The sequence below is a fragment of the Colletotrichum gloeosporioides genome (genome assembly GCF_011800055.1).
Source record: "Colletotrichum gloeosporioides strain Lc1 chromosome Unknown consensus_27, whole genome shotgun sequence".
NCBI classification, from domain to species: Eukaryota; Fungi; Ascomycota; class Sordariomycetes; order Glomerellales; family Glomerellaceae; genus Colletotrichum; species Colletotrichum gloeosporioides.
Genome location: NW_025544672.1, coordinates 551,544 through 571,595, shown reverse-complemented (window position 1 = coordinate 571,595; position 20,052 = coordinate 551,544). Strand labels below are relative to the sequence as shown.

Below are 20,052 nucleotides of genomic sequence, written 5' to 3'. Positions count from 1 at the left end.
AAGGTATTAAACCTTATATAAAAATACTCTATTTATTATAACCTATAACTATAATACTAATTATATAATACGTATAGTTACGTAAGTACCTTATATAATTAGCAGTTTAGCAGGTTACGTTTTAGATTATCTTTCCCCTCACTTTTCCCTACTAGAGGAGGAAACCTACTAACTATATAAGAAATAACAACTAGAGTTATTATAATATATTAATCCCCTTATTATTATCTATACGATTAAATGCCTATAAATACTTAGGATTATCACCTTTTATTATAATATAAGCCCATCTATAACCCTATACTATATAGGCGCATATACCACGCCCCTGAATACGCTTATACCTATAATAACATTAATAACCTCAAAACACCTATTATAGCCTTATAATATATAGTAGACCTCAAAAAGCTTATAGCTAGAAGAAACTTATATAGTAGCAAACTATTTAAAGGTAGGAAGGATTCTAACGTAATCTAATTAGTTAAGATTATAGTTAATATAAAAGCTATAGGTAGTAGTAATCTTAATAATAAAGTAAGTAGAGAGGGATATATTAATATAATACTAAGTAATCTTAGCTTAAAAAGGGTAGCTAATTACTTACTATATCCCTTATATATATTAACTACTACTCTAACTTTAATACTCTTTTTTTTTAGCGAGAAGGTAGTAATAATAGCAGTAAGTAAAGTGCTTTTTAGAGCTATTAATACACCTATAAAAAGGTATAAAAAAGTTACTTATATAAAGCTATTAGGCTTTAAATATATTACTACTAATAGTATAGGTAGGGTTAAGGTTAAAAAAAGAGGTGTATATAGCTTTAATCTCTTTAAGTACTATAAGAGGGCTAACTTAAGTTATTTCAGTCTCAATAGTAAATCCTAAAGGTAGTAGAAGTTAATAGTAAGATAAAGTAAAAATAGCTTAAGTAGAGATATATAATTAATCTTAATAATAAAGGTATCTATATTAAAATCTACTTAGTTATTATAATACTAATTAGGGTTAAAATTAACATATAGGCTTAAAATAAAAGATAAGCATACCTTATTAATATTATTAGTATTAGTAGTAAACTAAGTAAAAAGAGTATTAAAAATAGCTTACTCTTCATAATCTATTATAATAGTGAGGTTAATAATAATAATAATAATAATAATAATAAAGTAAATAAATAAAAGAGAGGGTTATAGAGGGTAAATTAATAAGAGAGGTATAAGGAGGGTAAATAGATAGGAATAATCTAGGGGGGGCTATTTAGCTTAAAAAGATATAATATTATAGATTAAAATATTACTTATATAAGTATACTATTTTAGGAAATATTAAATATTTAGAAAAAGTTAGGTTTTCACATATAAAAAATAATAAGATTATATTAACCACAAATTAATAATTAAAAAGTAGGCTAGCAGTAGTGAGGGTAGAGGGAGGTGGAGGGTAGTGTAGAAGTTAGAAGTTGGCAGTAGCTAGAGCGTTTTTTCTTCGCATTAATCAGGGTCGCCGCATGTCCCTGCAAGAAAACCTGCAAACCATCCCCTCTGGTGGAGGAAACAGGATGTGGGCGAGGGATGATGCATGGCCTGGGCCGATTTTGCGTGCTTGGCTGGGCTGCGAGCGACCGGGGTTGCGATGCCGATATCCGAGGGAATGTCTCGGCCGGGCGGTGGTGTTTCGTTTGGCATGCAACAGCAGAGGCTGCACATTGTGCACCTTGTTAGACGTCATGTATCCGTAAGAGTAAGTGCACAAAGCAGTTCGAGGCAGCCGAGTGTCACGGCCGGTGAGATGCGGAATGTTTAGCGGTTCATCTCATCTCATCCCATCGATCGACGTCTGTCCGAGATTGGCCCTCGTTAGACCCTTCGATAGACCGTGACAACAAAAAAACCATCTGCAAACAGCACGTTATGTAAGCCAAGATTCAACGATTGCTGGGCCGCCAAGACTGGGATCTTCCCAGACAAGCCTTGGCACGTGACTCTCGGCAATTCGACGCGTAACCTGTATGAGCAGGCGGGGCGCCTTCCGCCCCCTGGTCCTTCCTCAAGTTCAGCTTGCATCGACACAGCTAGCAGACGCAGCAGCCAATCCCGTGCCCGCAATCTGCTCAAGTCTTTGTGCTTTTTCTGCCCGTGCACGGCGAGTGGTAACGTCATTGGACAGCTTGGATTCGGCAAGGCCACAGGGGCCACGGGGGGCCCTGGGAGGTGAAGCTTAAGCCTAAAAAGTAGCGGAAGGCACAGGTGGACGGGTGGGCAGCCGGCCGGCGCCAAAACAGCTCCGTCATTGAATCTAAATCATTCCACGCGCCAACACCTGAGACCATTATTTCCTCTGCGGCCAATTTCTTTTCTCTGCTAGCTGTTTACTTACCTCCCATTGCCTTCCATCGTCGTCGTCGACTCCCGTCTCGCCAGATTCACCATCGCACACCCCGATATATAATAGCCAAGACAGCAACGACAGGCGGCCCCATCGCCAATCGTCCGCCGGGACCAATGTCGCAACCGTACGGCGAGTCAGCTGGCTACTACGGTGGCCAGCAGCAGCAGCAGCAGCCCTACGATCCTAAATACGCGCAGCAGTACAACAACGGATACCAGAACAACGGCTACCAGCAACCTCACCCGCCGCCGCAGCAGCAGTTCGCATACGATGGGGGCAATGGCTACAATGGCAGCAACGGCTACGGATACAACGCGCCGCCGCAGGGCTACGACCCGGAGAAGTATACCTTCGAGGAGGCCTTCAAGATTGAAAAGCCCAAGTGGAATGATCTTTGGGCCGCTATTTTGGTAAGCTGCGATGTCGTCGCCTGCGTTCTCTTCATCGTCCTTCGCCTTCGCCTACGTCCTCTGTGTCCATTACTGACCGTCACCAGTTCTGGCTCGTTTTCCTCGGGTTTGCGGCAGTCTCAGGCCTGACCATCTCTGGCTACAGCCAGACCAAATCCCTGAATGGCGGCGGCATCTATGACGGCGGCAATACTTTCGGCCTCTCCACTAACACGATTGTACTCTTCGCCTTCTGCCTCGCCGTCGCCGTCGTCCTGAGCTATGGCTACGTATGGCTTGCTCGCCTTTTCCCCAAGGCCTTCATCTGGGTCACGGGTATTCTCAATATCGTCTTCGCCTTCGTCACCGCCATATACATGCTCTCCAGGAAGTACTATTCCGGCGGCATCGTCTTCCTCATCTTCGGCGTATTCTTGGTCATCGCCTTCATCAGCTGGATCCCGCGCATCCCCTTCTCGGCGCTGATGCTCAAGACCTCGATCCAGGTCTCCAAGAAGTATGGCCACGTCTACCTCGTGTCGTTCCTGGGCGGCATGCTCGGTGCCGCGTTTGCTGCGTGGTACTCTGTGACCTTGGTCGCGACATACTCCAAGTACCAACCGTCGGCGAACAACCCGCAGTGTCGGAACGGCCAATGTAGCCAAGGAAAGGTGATTGGCATCCTCGTCTTCATCACGTTCGCCATGTACTGGATCTCCGAGGTCCTCAAGAACGTCATCCACGTTACCATTTCGGGCGTCTACGGCTCTTGGTACTTCTGCGTCAACAACTTTCCCAAGGGCGCCACCCGTGGAGCCCTCAAGCGGTCTTTGACCTACAGCTTCGGCTCCATCAGCTTCGGTAGCTTGATTGTCGCCATCATCAACTTTTTGCGCCACCTTTGCTCTGTCGCAAGGTCCCAGGCTGCCGGAGACGGTAACATTGTAGGATACATCCTGTTCTGCATTCTTGGGTGCCTGATCTCTATCCTGGATTGGGCCGTCTCGTTCCTGAACAGATACGCCTTTTCGCATATCGCGTTATACGGCAAGGCATATATCCCCGCTGCGAAGGATACGTGGAAGATGATCAAGGACCGTGGCATCGACGCTCTCGTCAATGTGAGTAGTTAACCTTATTGTAAATCAGCAAAGCTCTCGTACTGACAGGTTTAGGAATGCCTCATCGGCCCGGTTCTCTCCTTTGGCGCCGTCTTCATTGGCTACGCATGCGCTTTCCTCGCGTACCTCTACATGGTCTTCACACACCCAGCCTACAACTCGACCGGTGCCTACACCCCCGTGGTGGTGGCGTTCGCTTTCCTCATTGGAATGCAAATTGCCAATGTCTTCACGACTCCCATCTCAAGCGGTATCGACACCATCTTTGTTGCAGCAGCCTGGGATCCTCAGGTCATGATGAGAGACCACCCGCAGTTGTACGATGAGATGGTGAGGGTCTATCCAGAGGTCCAGCAGGCTATTCACGCCTGAGGAGCCGGAAGATGGACATCGCGCAGCGTTCCATCTAGCTAGTTTGGATCATACGAGCCGCGGACTGATTGGGATTGGGCACGTTTAGGGCGGCTGCCGGGGCGTACGGGGATACCCAACATTGGCTTCAGTTTGCTATACCTGTAATGGAATAACGGTTTAATTATTGAATTCTTTCTACTTGCGTGCGTCACATGGGTTGTATGTACACAACATACATGTATACCATAGAAAATCGGCGGATGCATTTTGGACCTGCCGTCGTACGCGCGCGGCTGGTTGAAATTGTCCTTGACTGATGGCGGCGCATTCCCCACGACTTGCTGTCGGACAACGTTTCACCCTGCGGAAAAGGAGAAAAACGAACCCAGTACGATATATTCAGTTTTCGGTTTCGCTGTTCTTGATGTTATGTTTTTTGTCACTCGACTCCGAATACGCGGTGGTAACATCTATGCCTCCTTTGGCGTCCTGGGCATGTTGTATTCCCACAACCCGCTCGGGATGTCCCCACGGCATGACTCAAGTGGGATGTTCCCATGCCAGCACCTCAGATATATTGTATACTAAGTGGACTTGTTACAATGTTGACTTTTGCAGCATCTGCTGCAACTGCAACGGATTTCTCCTCATACGACATTCATCAACGCCACGCCGTTCCGAGGCAAGGTCAAGTCACCCTTCGAAGGCTTGCACCTGTGGTGTCAGTCTCTTCCCCATATATTCAACTTCTGTTATGCTGTTGGGGTGAGGCTTTGCTGGAGTTTATAGTCCGCCTTCACACTTCTTAGGTTTAAGTTTTGGTTTTGTAGATTGAGGCGGGAAAGTTGGGGGGCCTGGGTGGACTTGAAAGCATAGCCTCTGTTATAGCGGCAGGTGTATTAGTACGCAGCACAGTTTCCAGGTTGTCGATCGCCGTGAATCCGCAGATCACGGCAAATTTGGAAAGTCAGCCCTATAATTCTCAGGAGACGAGTTCCTTCCGATGGATCAATACAGAGACTGTCAGCCGTGGCTTTGCACTTGCTAACCACGCATCTCTCACCATTGACTCATCCACTCCTCGAATACCTACCAATCATATTTCGAAAGGATTTCAAGAAAGATCAATACACTCCTTCACCATGAAGTCTTCCCTCCTTCTGTTGCTCATCACCTCGCCCCTCGCCGTTTTTCCGTGGACTGGAGGGATGTATGATACTGAGGCCACATGCCAAAGCGGGTGCCCTGGAGACCTGAGTACAGAAACCGCAGAGTAATGTTGGAATTTGTTGTTGATTGATGGGAATAGTGCACGAGCAAGAGCGGCACGTTTGACAGCTGCTCCGTTTCTCAATTCAAGTAGCTGTATTTACCCCGGTTCTATTTTGGTAATTGGGCTAATTGATGTTCTTGACGTTTATTGCAACTGCAGCTAAAGATGCTGGAATTGACTGTGCAGTGTGTCATGGCTGTACAGGTCGAGATATCGGGTTCGAGTAGCTTTTGCAATTGGTGAGTATTTGACATGGAAATGGTTCAAAATCCCGAGACGATTTGGGGGAAATTGTATGCCAAACCATAAGAGCGATAGACGCGTCTTGTTCAATGATTTGACATGATTTGGCATCTCTTTCCGCGGATCAAATCCACCATCTTCCGATTTCAACTGTGAAAATGTGCAATGAGATTGTACGAAGCTTTCACTTTGACCGTTTAGGTTACCGTTTACCTTCTGACGAACAGGAGCGGGTTAAAAGCTGTATTGGGCAGTTCTATGTTTGGCTGACCAAGCAAAGAACCGAGCCATTTTCGATTCTGGCACTGAGTAAATGCGCCAGCTCTTTTCTCGCCAGTATAATAACCATAGTTACCTAGTTGCTAAATTCGGCTGCCACTTCTTAATGTGATGTCACAGAACTCGATGTTTAGCTACCCATGCCAAGCCACACATCCGAGCAACAGAGGCTGAAGCATGGATCAACCAAGTGGGTGCGCCAAGAAACATGGGACGATGCGCAATCTCTTCGCCACCAGGCAGCAGCACCGCCACTTGCAATTGACTTCACGTCTTCACACGCTACCACTTCAACAAAACCAGCCCAGTCCTCAACTTCAACCTGACTCATTCGCGGAACCCTTGGGTGAAATAAGGAAACTCAGCTGTGCCGTAATTCTCGCAGCCCGAAATCCAACAATGGCCCACGAACCACCCTCCCTCTCAAACCTCATATCCTCCTACCCTATTCTTTCCAGCCTCACCGAGTACGTCTCGACCTTGGATCTTTTCCATCTAGCCCTCACAAATCGCTCCAACCACGCGTCTATCCTTGGCTCCCCCGTCATCTTCAACCGCCTTAAGCGCTCGTGTCTCTGCGACGGCCGCGGCCTGGCCAGACGCCAGAACTTCACCGGCCCGCACCGCATCCACTACTGGAAGCTCAAGCTCAAGCAGGAGCCCAGGATCGACTTCGATGAGCCCATCGAGGTGCGGCTGTTCAACCTCAAATGCGACGAGACGGGCGCCCTGCCGTGCGTCAGGTGCGGCATCAACATTTGCGAAGAGTGCAGGGACTACCCGCGCTGGCCGAACCGCTCCATCTACTCCTTTGGCCGGCCGCATCTCAATGAGCCGTGTCAGTCTTACAATGTCATGTGCTTGTGCCCGCCGTGCGACGAGAAGCAGGAGAAAGAGATTGAGGGGAAGTTTTTGAATGAGAGGTGTGACTGTAACGTCTACAGCCGTTGGATCTGCCTGAAATGTGCCAGAGAGTTCGACCGCGAGGCGGGCAGGTATTACAACGAGCACACTGAGTTTGAGGGGGGCTGGGCGGAGGACGATTCGGACGAGCCCATCACCAAACTGTTGCATGATCATCAACATGATCGCGCTGTGAGTCGTTTTCTTTTCATCACTTGATGGCATGATACTGATTGGTTTGGTTAGTTCTGGTGCAAATGTGGCGCTACTGTTCCTGACGAGATCGATCCCAGGTGTATGTGGTGTAAGCGCCGTCACCGGCCCGAGGTAGAGTGGTGGAATGAGGCGACAGAGTTGAAAAGGGCCGGAACTTCTGGAAATCCCTTCTACGTTAGTGAAGTTCAGCAAAATGATCGTACATATGGCTGATATGCGGCTATTGCAGGACCTCGGTTACCCCAACTGGGTGACTGATGACGATGGGAAGTATCCCACTCCCTATCCGAAGCTGGGTTATGACCGACCCGGCGAAGATTCTCCTGCACCTTTGTGATCGAGAACGAACCGGGTTTTCCGACTTGGCCCTGACAGAACTTGCTACCCACGGTCCTGGCACATAACGTGGTTATCGGTCCGTTCCTCGCGAACCATGATGATGTGACTCCTGCCGAGTAGCGAACACCACCTCAACCTCGCACGATTCTTAATCGCTGACCAATCTAGAACGTCAATTCAACGAAGGCGAAAATCCAGACCGACAGTTGCCTACAAGGGCCACTCCCAAAGGGGCGGATATACCCTCATCCCAACCCTAAAGCAGTCAACTTAACCACCCAGCTCCATCAACCCCGCCCCCCATCGGCGATGGCAGCTTAAATGACTCCCCGATTCAGGCTTCACTGCGCTGCCTCGGGCCAAAGACGAGCAAACAGCCCATCTTTGCCGAAGTGTTTCCCGTCATAACCCCAGTCGCCAACCAACACCAGCCCACCAATCTTACGACCTTCCCCGCACTCCCACATCACGGCATCACCTCGACTCACGCCAACAGACGTGTGATATTCCCCCGACAGTCCACTCAACCACCCCTGTGCCCTTCCCCACGATTCCCCGCGTGCTCTGCCAGTATGGTTATTCTGCAGAATGCACTCAGAATACCGCCGAAGAGCCTCCATGGGCATCCCAGGGCCAAAAGAAGCGTTGCTGGCACCCCTCCCCCGCACCGTTCGGATGACACCTAATACCCCACAAACTACTACCGGATTGACAGACTACTACCGAAAAGCTTGGTCCGAGTGGCCGGCTTCGCAGCCTCGATGATCTCATCCCCTCGGATTTCAGTGCTGGAATTGGGAATCTCGCGGTGGGACGTTGGGGAAAATTGGACGTGATCATGGGACTGGTGGGTTCTGGAGAAGGGCCGACGGCGCATGCGCCTAGAGGATTGAAGTTGCAGCGGCGCCGGGGACTAGAGGGCGGCCGTTCGTTGAGTCTTCTCCCGAACCGAGCCGTGGGAAATAGTCATAAGTAGCTGGTATTCTCGAGAAAACGGTGTGGTTGGCTCAAGCAGCGCACTCTTCCCGGTCAAACCATTGAGTTCTCCTCGTCATCATGGTGAACGCCGTGCTTACAACCGTCGTGGCGGCCCTCGCGGGTCTTCGACTCTGCGCAGCCCAGAGCGAGTACACGAACGAGACAGACCCTTACTATGGCCAGAGTCCTCCTGTCTATCCCACCCGTGAGTGATCATCTCCTCCTCAGCCTTCACGCGAGGCAGTCTCCGTGCTAACATCGTGTAGCCGTGGGAAATGGTACTACTAATGATGCTTGGGCGTTGGCCTACCAGCGCGCAAAGGCCCTCACTTCGCAGATGACCGTCGAGGAGCTGGCCAACTTCACCCATGGCTGGACGGGTCTCTGCACGGGCAACACCGGCTCTATCCCCCGTCTCGGCATCGAGCCCCTCTGCCTTCAAGACGGACCGGACGGCGTGCGCGCGCAGGAGTTTGTCTCTGCTTTCCCAGCTGGCATTCATCTCGGTGCTGCGTTTGATCGCAACCTGTCCTACCAGTACGGCGAGGCCCTCGGTGCCGAGTACCGCGGCAAGGTAAGAACACCAACGTTCCAATCAAACACACAGACCATTGATGAGCATCTCAGGGTATCAACGTCGGTCTCGGCCCCGTCGGCGGACCCCTCGGCCGCATCGCCCGCGGTGGGCGAAACTGGGAAGGCACCAGCAACGACCCGTACCTCGCCTCCATCAGCGTAGGCGAGATCACCAAGGGCATGCAGGACGCCGGCACCATCGCGTGCCCGAAGCACTGGATCCTCAACGAGCAGGAGTACCGCCGCAACCCGGAGACGGGGCTCGGCGAGGCCGTGAGCTCCAACGTCGACGACCGCACGCTGCACGAGCTCTACGTCTTCCCCTTCATGGACGCCATCCGCGAGGGTGCTGCGTCCGTCATGTGCTCGTACCAGCGGTCCAACAACTCGTACGGCTGCCAGAACTCGAAGCTGATTAATGGCGTGTTGAAGGGCGAGCTTGGGTTCGAGGGCTTCTTGGTGTCTGACTGGGGCGCTCAGGTAAGTCTTTGTCTGTCAACTGTGAGGGTTGTAGATCGTGTGCTGATGATGGTTGTAGCATTCCGGCGTAGCGAGCGCGAACGCAGGGCTGGACCTCGTGATGCCCAGCGAAGGCTTCTGGGGCGCCTCCCTCGTCGAGGCCGTCAACAATGGCAGCGTCGCACACGAGCGGATCGAGGACATGGCCACCCGTATCCTGGCTGCATGGTACTACACCGGCCAAGATGGTGACGACTATCCCGCGGTCGGCGTCTACTCCAACCTGCAGAAGCACGCGCCCGTGGACGTGCAGAACGGACACAAGACACTCATCCGCGAGATCGGTGCTGCCGGAACTGTGCTCGTCAAGAACGTGAACGGCACTCTGCCCCTGAAAAGCCCCAAGTTCCTGACCGTCTATGGCTACGACGCCTCCCTGCACCCGAGCCCGTGGGCGAGCACCAGCTACGGCCCTGGCTTCGGCACCGACGAGATCAACACGTACAACGGAACCATCATTGCCGGCGGCGGTTCGGGCATCACCACCCCGCCGTATGTGATCAGCCCCTTCCAGGCCATCCAGGACCGCGTCATTGCGGATGGGGGTATCGTCAAGTGGGACTTTTACTCTGAGAACCCAAGCCCGGCCTATGTTAACACGGAGGCATGCTTTGTGTTTATCAATGCGTGGGCATCTGAGGGATACGATCGTCCCAGCCTGAAGGATGACTTTAGCGATAACCTCGTCAACAACGTCGCGGCAAACTGCCCCAACACCATTGTCGTGCTCCACTCAGCTGGTAAGTCCCCCAACACGATCGCTCATTGACCATGACTGACACCGACCAGGAACCCGAGTCATCGATGCCTGGGTCGACCACCCTAACGTCACAGCCGTCCTCTTCGCCGGCCTGCCCGGCCAAGAATCCGGCAACTCCCTCGTCGACATCCTCTACGGCGACGTCAACCCCAGCGGTCGCCTCCCCTACACTGTCGCGCACGCCGAGGAAGACTTCGGCGCCCTGCTCAACTCCAGCGCCGAGACCGGTCCCTTCCCGCAGGACGACTTCACCGAGGGCCTCTTCATCGACTACCGCGCCTTCGACAAGGACGACGTCGCCCCCCGCTACGAGTTTGGCTTCGGGCTGTCGTACACCACCTTCGCCTACTCGGCCCTCGCCTCCGCCCCCGTCGGCAGTCCCGTCGCCGGCCTCCCGGACGCGGGCGTCGCGATCGTGCAGGGCGGCCACCCGCAGCTGTGGGAGGAGGTGTACTCCGTCACGGCGCAGGTGCAGAACACGGGCGATGTGGCGGGCCATGAGGTCGCGCAGCTGTACGTGGGCATCCCCGTTGAAGGCACGCCGATTAGGCAGCTCCGGGGTTTCGAGAGGGTGTACCTCGAGGCGGGCGCGAGCGCCACGGTGGAGTTCAAGCTTGTGAGAAGAGATCTGAGTTTCTGGGACGTTGTCGCGCAACAGTGGCGGTTGCCCGAGGGGGAGTTTGACGTGTGGGTTGGCGCGAGTAGTCGCGATTTGAGGCTGAATGGCACGTTCAGTATTTAGAGGGGATTATAATATGTAATCTGAGGTGAATGATGAGGTGAATGAATGGTATTTTAGGATAGCTCATGATATCGATGATCGTCTTGATATAAAGTGCACACATGATGATGTTTTCTTGTGCTGATTGCCGCACTTCTAACTCTGAATGACACAAATGAACAGGCTCAAGATAAATGACGAATGCGCTGTATCACTTATCGTTGCTGGTATCAAGTAGAGGAAGGTTCGTTCAGTTCTTTTTCCTTCTACAATGTTGTCGTCATCGTTGTCGGCGTCCCGCTGCCGTCGGTGTCTACCATTACCCAACCGATCGTATGTTATCACATCCTCTGTCGCTGTCTCCTATTGTTAGCCATCATCCTCCCTTGTCGTTGTCTCTTCTACTCGTCTCTCATCATTGTCCCTCGCCGTCCCGCGTCGTCGTGAGTCATCTCTAGGTGGTGGCGCTCTGGTCCGTCATTTCCATCATCCATGTCAATATTGCTCTAGCAGGACAGCGTTCTACTTTGGGAAGGCACCAGCCAGCAGGCACTGTCCGTCTCATAATTAAGAACTTTGCTCATCATTTGGACCGTCGGGTAAATGACTTTCTCCGTAGGCTACCGCTTCTCACCTCCAAGCACCAACCACGCCCACATGCAACCCCAGCAATCAACAACTCATCGACACACAATGCAGCAGAGCAAAAAGGCAAAAGCAAATGCATCCTCGGGGAGTCGAACCCCGGTCCCCAGCTCGCAGACAGATGTCAGATTCTCTCGAATGGAAGGCTGGGATGATAACCGCTACACTAAGAATGCTGGGTTGTGGATCGGGTGGAATCCAGGATTGTTGACAGCTGGCGCTGCAGAGATGATTATATTGTGGCTGGAGTCAATTAGGGCTGGGCATGTCTCTCGCTTGACCGAGTGGGTAGTTTCGGAGAGTTCGTGATGAACTCGGGTGGGACGGCAGAGCGGACATGGATCGCTGAGTTCAGATGAGCCGCCGGAGCCTCCCTCCCGAACACCTCACCTAGGGATGTGGAGATGAGAGGAACTGTTCCGCTGTCATTTGAAGATGCCCAGCCTGATGTAGGATTCCTTCATCGTGTTGAAGAGCACAGACAGTCGCAAAATGGCAATTCCGCGGTTGAGCTTCTACAGCAGACTCATGTACCGATACACAGAACGGATCTTCAGAGACATCGTCCCAAGCACAATTGCAGACAACAGCGATTGCGCATCCCATCAAACTGAAACAAATGGTACCGGAATCGAGTCAGTTAAGCTTATTTACAGTGCTTGAGCTTTCGTGGAGCCTCTGTATCCGGCCTGACTCGGCTGCAAAATCGCCGGCCGCAGAGCCACTTTAGCAATCTATTAGCGCCCTCTGTGGCGCTCTGTAGGGCCATCGCAAAGACACATCTCTGATTACATTCGGGCCATTCTGCTGGCTGTTGTCTTGTTGACTGGCAACGCGAGCAACTCGGAAAATCAAGATCGGGCGTCAATGCGAAAACGTGGCTCAGAGCCTCAACACTCACTTGGCAACCGGCGCATGGCTGCACTGACATCCAGTTCATTTCGTCAAAGCTGAAAGAGGACATCGAAAAAGGAGTCGGTTTTCGATTTCTGACAGAGCTTCAGCTGAGATCCCGTCGTATTGAGATGCGCGCATGCAATGCAGGACGCAATTCTAAAATCCCCAACAGATACACGTAATCACATGAAAGGGCTGAACGAGCCTAGCGACCGTTGGAAGATAGAGCCCGGGGATACCGGCGAGAGTTGAAATCTGACAGCTATCAGACGTTCAGGTTCGGAGCAGCCTTCTCGAATTGGCTTGTTCGTCCGCTCTGACAGTTGAGCATCAAGTCGGGAAGTTTTGAAGCCCCATGTTAGCCTCGGCTTGAATGGCCTTTGTGGACAGGATGGAGAGGAAACCCATGTCGCAAACGAACAAGACGAACGGGCTTCGCAACTGATGTGCGGGGAGCTGTGACCAAATATCAGGGCTGCGGTCGTATTTTGGCGCTCGAACCTCGCGACCAGGGAGTGCGAGGGGCCAGCACTAAGACGAAACTAGTGGACCGCCAACACTGAACAGGCAAGACGGGGCAGCCTAGACAGCTCGGCAAGTCGTCAAAAACTGAAGATCACCATGAGGGGGCCTCCACGCTTGCCACGCATTCTGGGCCCTGTCGTTGAATCTCCGAGGTTGCAGGCATCCGGAACATGGGTCGTCCTTTCGGCGAGGGGTGATCCCGCTGAGTCTACTGAACTGTAATCGCATCAGATGATGGGTGTCTCTCTGGGCGAATGCGAATCTAAACTCAACTTCACGGACGAAAGAGATCGGATGATCCAGTTGACTCGAGAATGCAACACCACATCTCACATCTCTGAGTTGTAAGTGATCACCACCTGTAAATCAAAAAAATCAAGCAAGTCATCTTCACACCGAGGTGTAAGCACTTGGCAGTAGTTCCATTCGGTGTTGCAGCGAGGACACTCTGCACCCCGCACAAGATACCCCCCTTTACGCATTGGTGTATCCCCTGAATTACAGCAAGGGAAGAGGCGATGCCAATGTTATACGACACCTTTCAGATGTCGTCATCCCCATCTTGATGAAGAAGTCCTCAGGCGAGTGGTCACCACCTGCATCTTAGCGGGCCGACCCCGGACGCCACGCGGAGAAGGCGCGGAACTGAGCCCGGACTGCATGGTCGGATAACGCGGTCGACGGAACTAGGCCTCAATGTGGACGCTTCGACAAGGGGCTGCGTCTTCTGCTGTGGCCATCGACGGCGTGGAAGGGTTGCAACAAAGCTTCGATTCTAGGGAAGCAGACAATCGCAATTTGCGCGCATGTGTGTTGTCGATCATGGCGTATAAAGTCCGACCATCCCACGATGAGCCGGCTTGGAGATGGAAGCTAGAACAACCAGGTAGACATTCCTTTTCACTCCTTACACACCAGGTAAGTCTTCAGCAAATCACCACCCCGAGCCATGCTCCCACGTTTCGACGTCGCATTCTGACCATTCGCTACCAGGGACCGTCGCCAAGAAAGCCTTCTTCACAATGAGGTTCTCGCACTTTTTCGGCCTTCTGGCCGCCTCTTCTACCGTGGTCTCGGCAGAGGACCTGACCGGCTACGAGTACATCGTCGTCGGCTCCGGTGCCGGTGGTGGCCCTCTCGCGGCCCGCCTCGCCCTCGCCGGCAAGAAAACTCTCCTCATCGAGGCCGGTGATGACCAGTCGGCGAACGAGAACTACACCATCCCGGCCTACAACGCCAAGGTCACCGAGGACGATGCCATGTCCTGGGACTTCTTCGTCCGTCACTACGCCGACGACACCCAGCAGGCCCGTGACTTCAAGACCTCGTACGACACTCCCGATGGCAGCGTCTACACCGGTCTCAGCCCGCCCGAGGGCTCCACGATCAAGGGCACTTTGTACCCTCGCGCTGGAACTCTCGGAGGATGCACTGCTCACAACGCCCTCATCGCCGTCTACCCTCACAACTCCGACTTTGAGCACATTGCCGAGATCACCGGCGATGACTCTTGGTCCGCGGCCAACATGCGCACCTACTTCGAGCGCATGGAGAAGAACCAGTACCTTCTGCCCGCCCAGGAGGGCCATGGCTACGACGGCTGGCTCGCCACCGAGACTGCTCCTCTCAGCATCGTTCTCGAGGACCCCCAGCTTCTCAGCCTGCTTACCGGTGGTGCCTTTGCCCTGGGCAACCTGACCGACTCCGTCATCAACCTCGCCACTCTCATTGCCGGTGATGCCAACTCCGCCTCCGACACTAGAGACACCTCCATCGGCTACAACCAGATCCCCATCTCCACCAACGAGGCCCACCGCACTGGCTCCCGCGAGTTCGTCGTCGCTGTCCGTGACGCCAAGAACGCCGACGGCACCCAGAAGTACCCTCTCGATGTCCGTCTTAACTGCCACGTCACCAAGGTCGTCTTCGACACCGATGTCACTCCCCCCAAGGCCACCGGCGTTGAGTTCCTCGACGGCCAGTACCTCTACCGCGCCAGCCCTCGCTCCCGCAACGCCGGCGAGGGTGTCCAGGGCTCCGCCACTGCTTCCAAGGAGATCATCATCTCCGGAGGAACCTACAACTCTCCCCAGATCCTGAAGCTCAGCGGTGTCGGCCCCAAGGAGGAGCTCGAGAAGTTCAACATCACCGTCGTCAAGGACCTCCCCGGTGTCGGCACCAACCTCCAGGACCACTACGAGATCTCCGTCCAGGGCCGCACTCCCACCAACTTCACTGCTCTCGACGGCTGCACCTGGGGCTTCTACGGCCAGGACGACCCCTGCATCACCCGCTGGGAGAACCCCATCCTCGGCGACCACGGCCTCTACAGCTCTCCCGGCCTGGCTGCGACCATGTTCTACAAGTCCACCACCACCGAGAACAACGAGTGGGATGTCTTCACGTTCGGCGGCCCCGTCAACTTCCGCGGCTACTTCCCCGAGTACAGCTACAACGCCACCGTCAACCACGACTTCTTCACCTGGGCCATCCTCAAGTCCCACCCCAGAAACACCGCCGGCGCCGTCACCCTCCGCTCCGCCGACCCCCTCGACATGCCCGACATCCTCTACAACTACTTTGACTCCGGCGTCGGCGACTACGACGCCGATCTCCAGGCCATGGCCGAGGCCGTCGAGCTTGCCCGTGATGCCTTCACCCGCCAGCTCGTCCCCATCACCGAGGAGCTGCCCGGCGCCGACGTCGTCGGTGTCGATGCCGTCAAGCAGTACGTCAAGGACGCCGCCTGGGGCCACCACGCCTCGTCCACCTGCCCGATCGGCGCCGACGACGACGCCATGGCCGTTCTGGACTCCAGTTTCAGAGTCCGCGGCGTCGCGGGTCTCAGAGTTGTGGATGCGTCCGTCTACCCTCGCATCCCCGGTACCTTCACCGCCGTGTCCACTTACATGGTCGGCGAGAAGGCCGCGGACGTCATTCTCAGCCAGAACGAGTAAAGAACGAGCACCAAGGACTTCAATGACATGGAATTTTAGCCGCATAAAGACTAGCATATTGGAGAGGAAGAGCGAAACTGTTGCGTTCGTGTAGATAGGCCTTCTTTTGTTCACTCATTTGATTAATAAAATACCCACGAGGAGTTTTGCCATCCGATTATCATTCTGTCTGTTCGTTTGTGATACTCAAACCATTCGGTGGCCGTCTGTGGCCCAGCTATTGACCGAGTCTGCTGGGTTCTCCATCGCTTAAAGATGCAAGTAACAGTGATTGTGATAATGATAGTGCAGAAGACGCAAGTCAAGCGCCACAAACGGAAGGTTGCGATGACTCTAAGCGATGTCTGTATGCGACTGCTGCGATGTCTTCGGCTACTGCAACCTAAGAACGCCACAGACTATTGGGTTGCGGGTGCTACTGTGACGGACTCTGCGGTAGCCACAACAGCTCTTTCGCCTAACCGAGACAAACAGGTCGGGAACCACGCCGGAAGAGAACTAGTTGACTGTGCCTTTTTCCAAAAGCTGGTTCGATTATGAATTAGGACATTAATCAAGTCCGTTATACAGCCGCAAAGAAAACGGCGCGGATGTATCGACTAATCAGGTTATACGCTATGACATGCAAAAGAAACAGGTAAAAAATGAGTGTGATGCACGCTTTGCTCATGTTGGTGTTATACAACCCTCGTTGAAAACTTGTTTGGTTCAAAATTCAGGACATGAAACTCTTGGGTACCACTCCCTGCGTATCATGGGCGTGGGAGTCCCCCCTCAACCTGCCTGCGTTCAGTTCCTCTTCGCTCTCGCTGACCGACTTCACGTTGGCTAGAGCGTGCGGCTCATCCTTCTTTATCCGTGACGGAAACCCAAGGCTTGATCTCCTTTTGCTCTTGCTCGTACTCGATGCCCCGCTGTTCCTCTTGTCGCACTTGAAGTTGCCACAGCACTTGCAAGGGATGATGGACATGCCGTAGGCGTCCTCCTGGGCTTCCTTGCCCTGACCGCTCTTGAGGTGCTGACTCGTATTCATGAAGGCGGAGGGCCGGCGAGCGACGTCGTCCGTCATCCGGAGCCGTGATGGGTCGGTGGTCATGCCGAGCTTGTAGCCGACGAGCTTGAGGAGAGGGCGGATGGTTGCCAGACTACCGGCGGTGATGGCCAGGCCCTGTTCAACTGAGGACCAGATGGCAGTGTCGAGTGTGGCCCCTACAAGTATCGCGAGTCAGTAATCAGCCTTACGGGTGGGGGATGTTCATGAATCATGGCAACCTACATAGGAAGTCTGGGTCCTTCAAGTTCATGAGATAGCCGAACCGGACGATGACTGCGGAGCTTGCCCTGCCAAGATTGTCAGTATCCAGATCAGGAATATCAGGGCGGAGACGCAACATACACGCAACCCATAACCAGCAACGGAATCAACGCCAACTTGGCTCGTGTCTTGAGCTGCAGACTCCAAACGAGGAAACCTGGGAGGATGGCGAATGTCATGTCGGAAATGACGCTGAAGGCGCTGTACAGGTAGGCCAGTCCAATAACCACGTTGACGTCGATGCAAGTTCCCGGAATGTCCTTGTTCCAGAAACGAGATACTGGCAGACATTGGAACATGGAGACGAAGAAGAAAACAACTCCGGCGAGAACGGTGAAGATCATGGCGCAGTAGATAATCCAGATATGGACCTTTTTCGTCGCGATACGGAGAAGGAAGTACGCGATGGACATCTTCGATGTGATCATGCTGAGGGCGTAGAAGAGGTAGCAGTACCACCAGCGCTGGAACATTTGTTAGCTCTGTCCTTCGGACCGCCCCGAATCGCAAGCAGAAGCCCTTACCTCCATCGCGTTGTGGATCTGGTCCTGCGTGAGGTCCTTGAAGTGACGGCCGGTGCCATAGTGAACACCCGCAATCGAAAACGAAGAGTAACAGATGAAGAAAACCTGTCGAATGTCAGCAATCCTAGCCACCCCCAAAGACGACGACGCTTTCCATACCAAAGCCAACACCATGAGCCAGTCATCTCGCCCAAAAGCCTTCACCAACCCTATCCTCACATAACATCGCAGCGCCGTGGCGATGATTGCCGTCGTGACGAAGAAAACGTTGACGCCTAGAAGCTCCGGTCCTCGATTCTCAATCTTCTCAGCCATGGGTGCCATGTGTGCGATTTGTTGACTGGGGTGATCCCCAAAGTAAAAGACCCTCCCATTCCACTACCAAAGAAAGCAAGGTTATGGGGAGGATGGGGTAGTGCGATCTGGGTCATGCGTTCTTATATTCATTCAAGAATGACATTTGGCAGCTGCCAAGTCTCCCTCAATCTTGACCAATTCCCGCCCACAAGGGCACTAGAACGGGCCAGCAAGGGTGTTGGACGTGCAGTGTTTCCATTTGCGGACCCCCAGCCTGACGTTCTTCTGGCCCATCAATGTGAGATCGTCCGCCTGCCTGCTCCATCACTCCTGGCAGGCTCGGCGTTTGCCGTTTCGACCATCTCTCTCCACTTGAGAGGTTGATATTCCTTACGTAGTAGTGTGTTGCAACAAGGCAGGGACTCATCATAAGGCGTCAGACTAAGTAGCTTGGTCCATTCGATGGAGCTCCTTCGCTGCAGCAACTGCCCTCACCTTGGAGAACACTAGCGTGTCGAGCGTTGGGAGAGGGGGGCAGGTTGCTGCAGAATGCCCGAATCCGGCAAACGTCTCGGGAGGAAGGGGAGGGACGGGAGAGATGCCACATCCGCACAAGCCGCACTATGCTAGGGCACCCCGACCAGTCCCGCTCCGGAAAGGACGTCCGGCGGACAGACGTTTGTGGCTGACCAATGATCTGACGACGGCGTTGGTTTTCTCGAAGGAAACGCTAGAACAAAATCGACATTCCCCCACTGGGCGCCACGTCCGGAACGTGGCCGTGCAGGGAGAGTTGGCAGGGCTCCCTTCGTGTTTAGACTGGGTGACCATGTTCTTAGACAACTGCCGTCTGTACGACAAATTGTTGCTCCTGTCGATCGCGCCCGGGGCTAGGAGGAGGGAGCCGTGGAAGCGAGACGATGAAGCCCAGCGAGTAATTCCAATAGATCAGCGACAACGGACCTGACTCTTCTGGGCAGCCTTTGGGGAGGGCCTTCAAGGGCTTTTCCCTCCTCAGGGGCAGACAGATAGATCTACGGCTTGTCCCGAGACCGGCGCGCCTCTGACAAAAGAGATCCGTTCCGGCCCCCAGTCCTGTGTGGGAGACCACGGCCCGGACGAGTCCATGACCCAATCTTTTGTTCGTGCACCCAGTGGACTGGAAGACCTGAGACAAGCTCGCCTTTTGGTGCGATCGCAAGTGTCGGCGCAAGTGCGTGTGATTTGCAATGCAGTTCGTGAGACAAGAAGACTTGAGAGGAAAAAGTCTGCCCACGCAGAGGCACAAAGTGGGCGAACCTCTGGGGTGTCAAACAGCAATTTCGTGTACGACATGCCTCGTTCAGGGGAACGGCGGCGACAAAAACTTGATACGGGTTGAGCTCCGTCGCGCTAAGAACTCCTCGCGTGTCTAGTGTCGCCACATGGTGAGATTTCACCAACAAGCGAATGCAAGCCTGAAGTGGGTGATGGCGAAGACACACGCCAAAAGGGACTTTGTGAAACCCTGCCATTCTGAGCGCGCAAGCTTCGGAAAATTGTGATGTGCTCGGAGAATAGCAGTGACAGGTCACTTTCGTACTACATTGCACATCTGTCCAGGTTCGGTGTCCTAGAAGATCATAGTCTGCATTATCCCCCGCAAATCCTTGAAGAGGTTGGGCAAACTGTCAAAAGGGAAAATCTTCATGTGTCAGATACCCACCCTTGCCCTATCTCTCTCTCTTCTTTTCGCGCCCACACAAAGAACTGCTCGGAGGTTTCCCATCTACGGGCCTTGGGGGCCATCTATGGGGCCACCCAGATGACACACGGGCAGCGGATAGT

General features: G+C 53.2%; 5 protein-coding genes across 5 annotated transcripts; 4 read left to right on the top strand and 1 right to left on the bottom strand.

The window, feature by feature from the left end:
- Positions 1-2,477: 2,477 nt before the first annotated feature.
- On the top strand, positions 2,478-4,276 carry GCG54_00007534 (Protein PNS1; the record flags this gene model as incomplete). The annotated part of the gene is made up of 3 exons (XM_045407514.1): positions 2,478-2,804; positions 2,891-3,904; positions 3,959-4,276. Coding segments are annotated over 3 exons (1,659 nt in total), but the record flags the coding sequence as incomplete, so codon positions are not given.
- Positions 4,277-6,452: 2,176 nt separating this feature from the next.
- Positions 6,453-7,509, top strand: GCG54_00007532 (uncharacterized protein; the record flags this gene model as incomplete). Its single annotated transcript, XM_045407513.1, has 3 exons — positions 6,453-7,148; positions 7,203-7,346; positions 7,402-7,509. The coding sequence occupies 3 exons, from the start codon at positions 6,453-6,455 to the stop codon at positions 7,507-7,509; spliced, it is 948 nt and encodes a 315-aa protein (XP_045266958.1).
- Positions 7,510-8,567: 1,058 nt separating this feature from the next.
- Positions 8,568-11,086, top strand: GCG54_00007531 (putative beta-glucosidase M; the record flags this gene model as incomplete). Its single annotated transcript, XM_045407512.1, has 5 exons — positions 8,568-8,694; positions 8,756-9,063; positions 9,117-9,545; positions 9,604-10,324; positions 10,374-11,086. 5 exons carry the CDS (start codon positions 8,568-8,570, stop codon positions 11,084-11,086), a joined length of 2,298 nt encoding a protein of 765 aa, XP_045266957.1.
- A 2,868-nt stretch (positions 11,087-13,954) lies between these two features.
- GCG54_00007530 (Oxygen-dependent choline dehydrogenase) lies at positions 13,955-16,089 on the top strand (the record flags this gene model as incomplete). The annotated part of the gene is made up of 2 exons (XM_045407511.1): positions 13,955-14,018; positions 14,126-16,089. The coding sequence occupies 2 exons, from the start codon at positions 13,955-13,957 to the stop codon at positions 16,087-16,089; spliced, it is 2,028 nt and encodes a 675-aa protein (XP_045266956.1).
- Positions 16,090-16,804: 715 nt separating this feature from the next.
- Positions 16,805-18,252, bottom strand: GCG54_00007529 (uncharacterized protein; the record flags this gene model as incomplete). The annotated part of the gene is made up of 4 exons (XM_045407510.1): positions 16,805-17,298; positions 17,366-17,430; positions 17,486-17,868; positions 17,929-18,252. The coding sequence occupies 4 exons, from the start codon at positions 18,250-18,252 to the stop codon at positions 16,805-16,807; spliced, it is 1,266 nt and encodes a 421-aa protein (XP_045266955.1).
- Between the last annotated feature and the right edge of the window lie 1,800 nt (positions 18,253-20,052).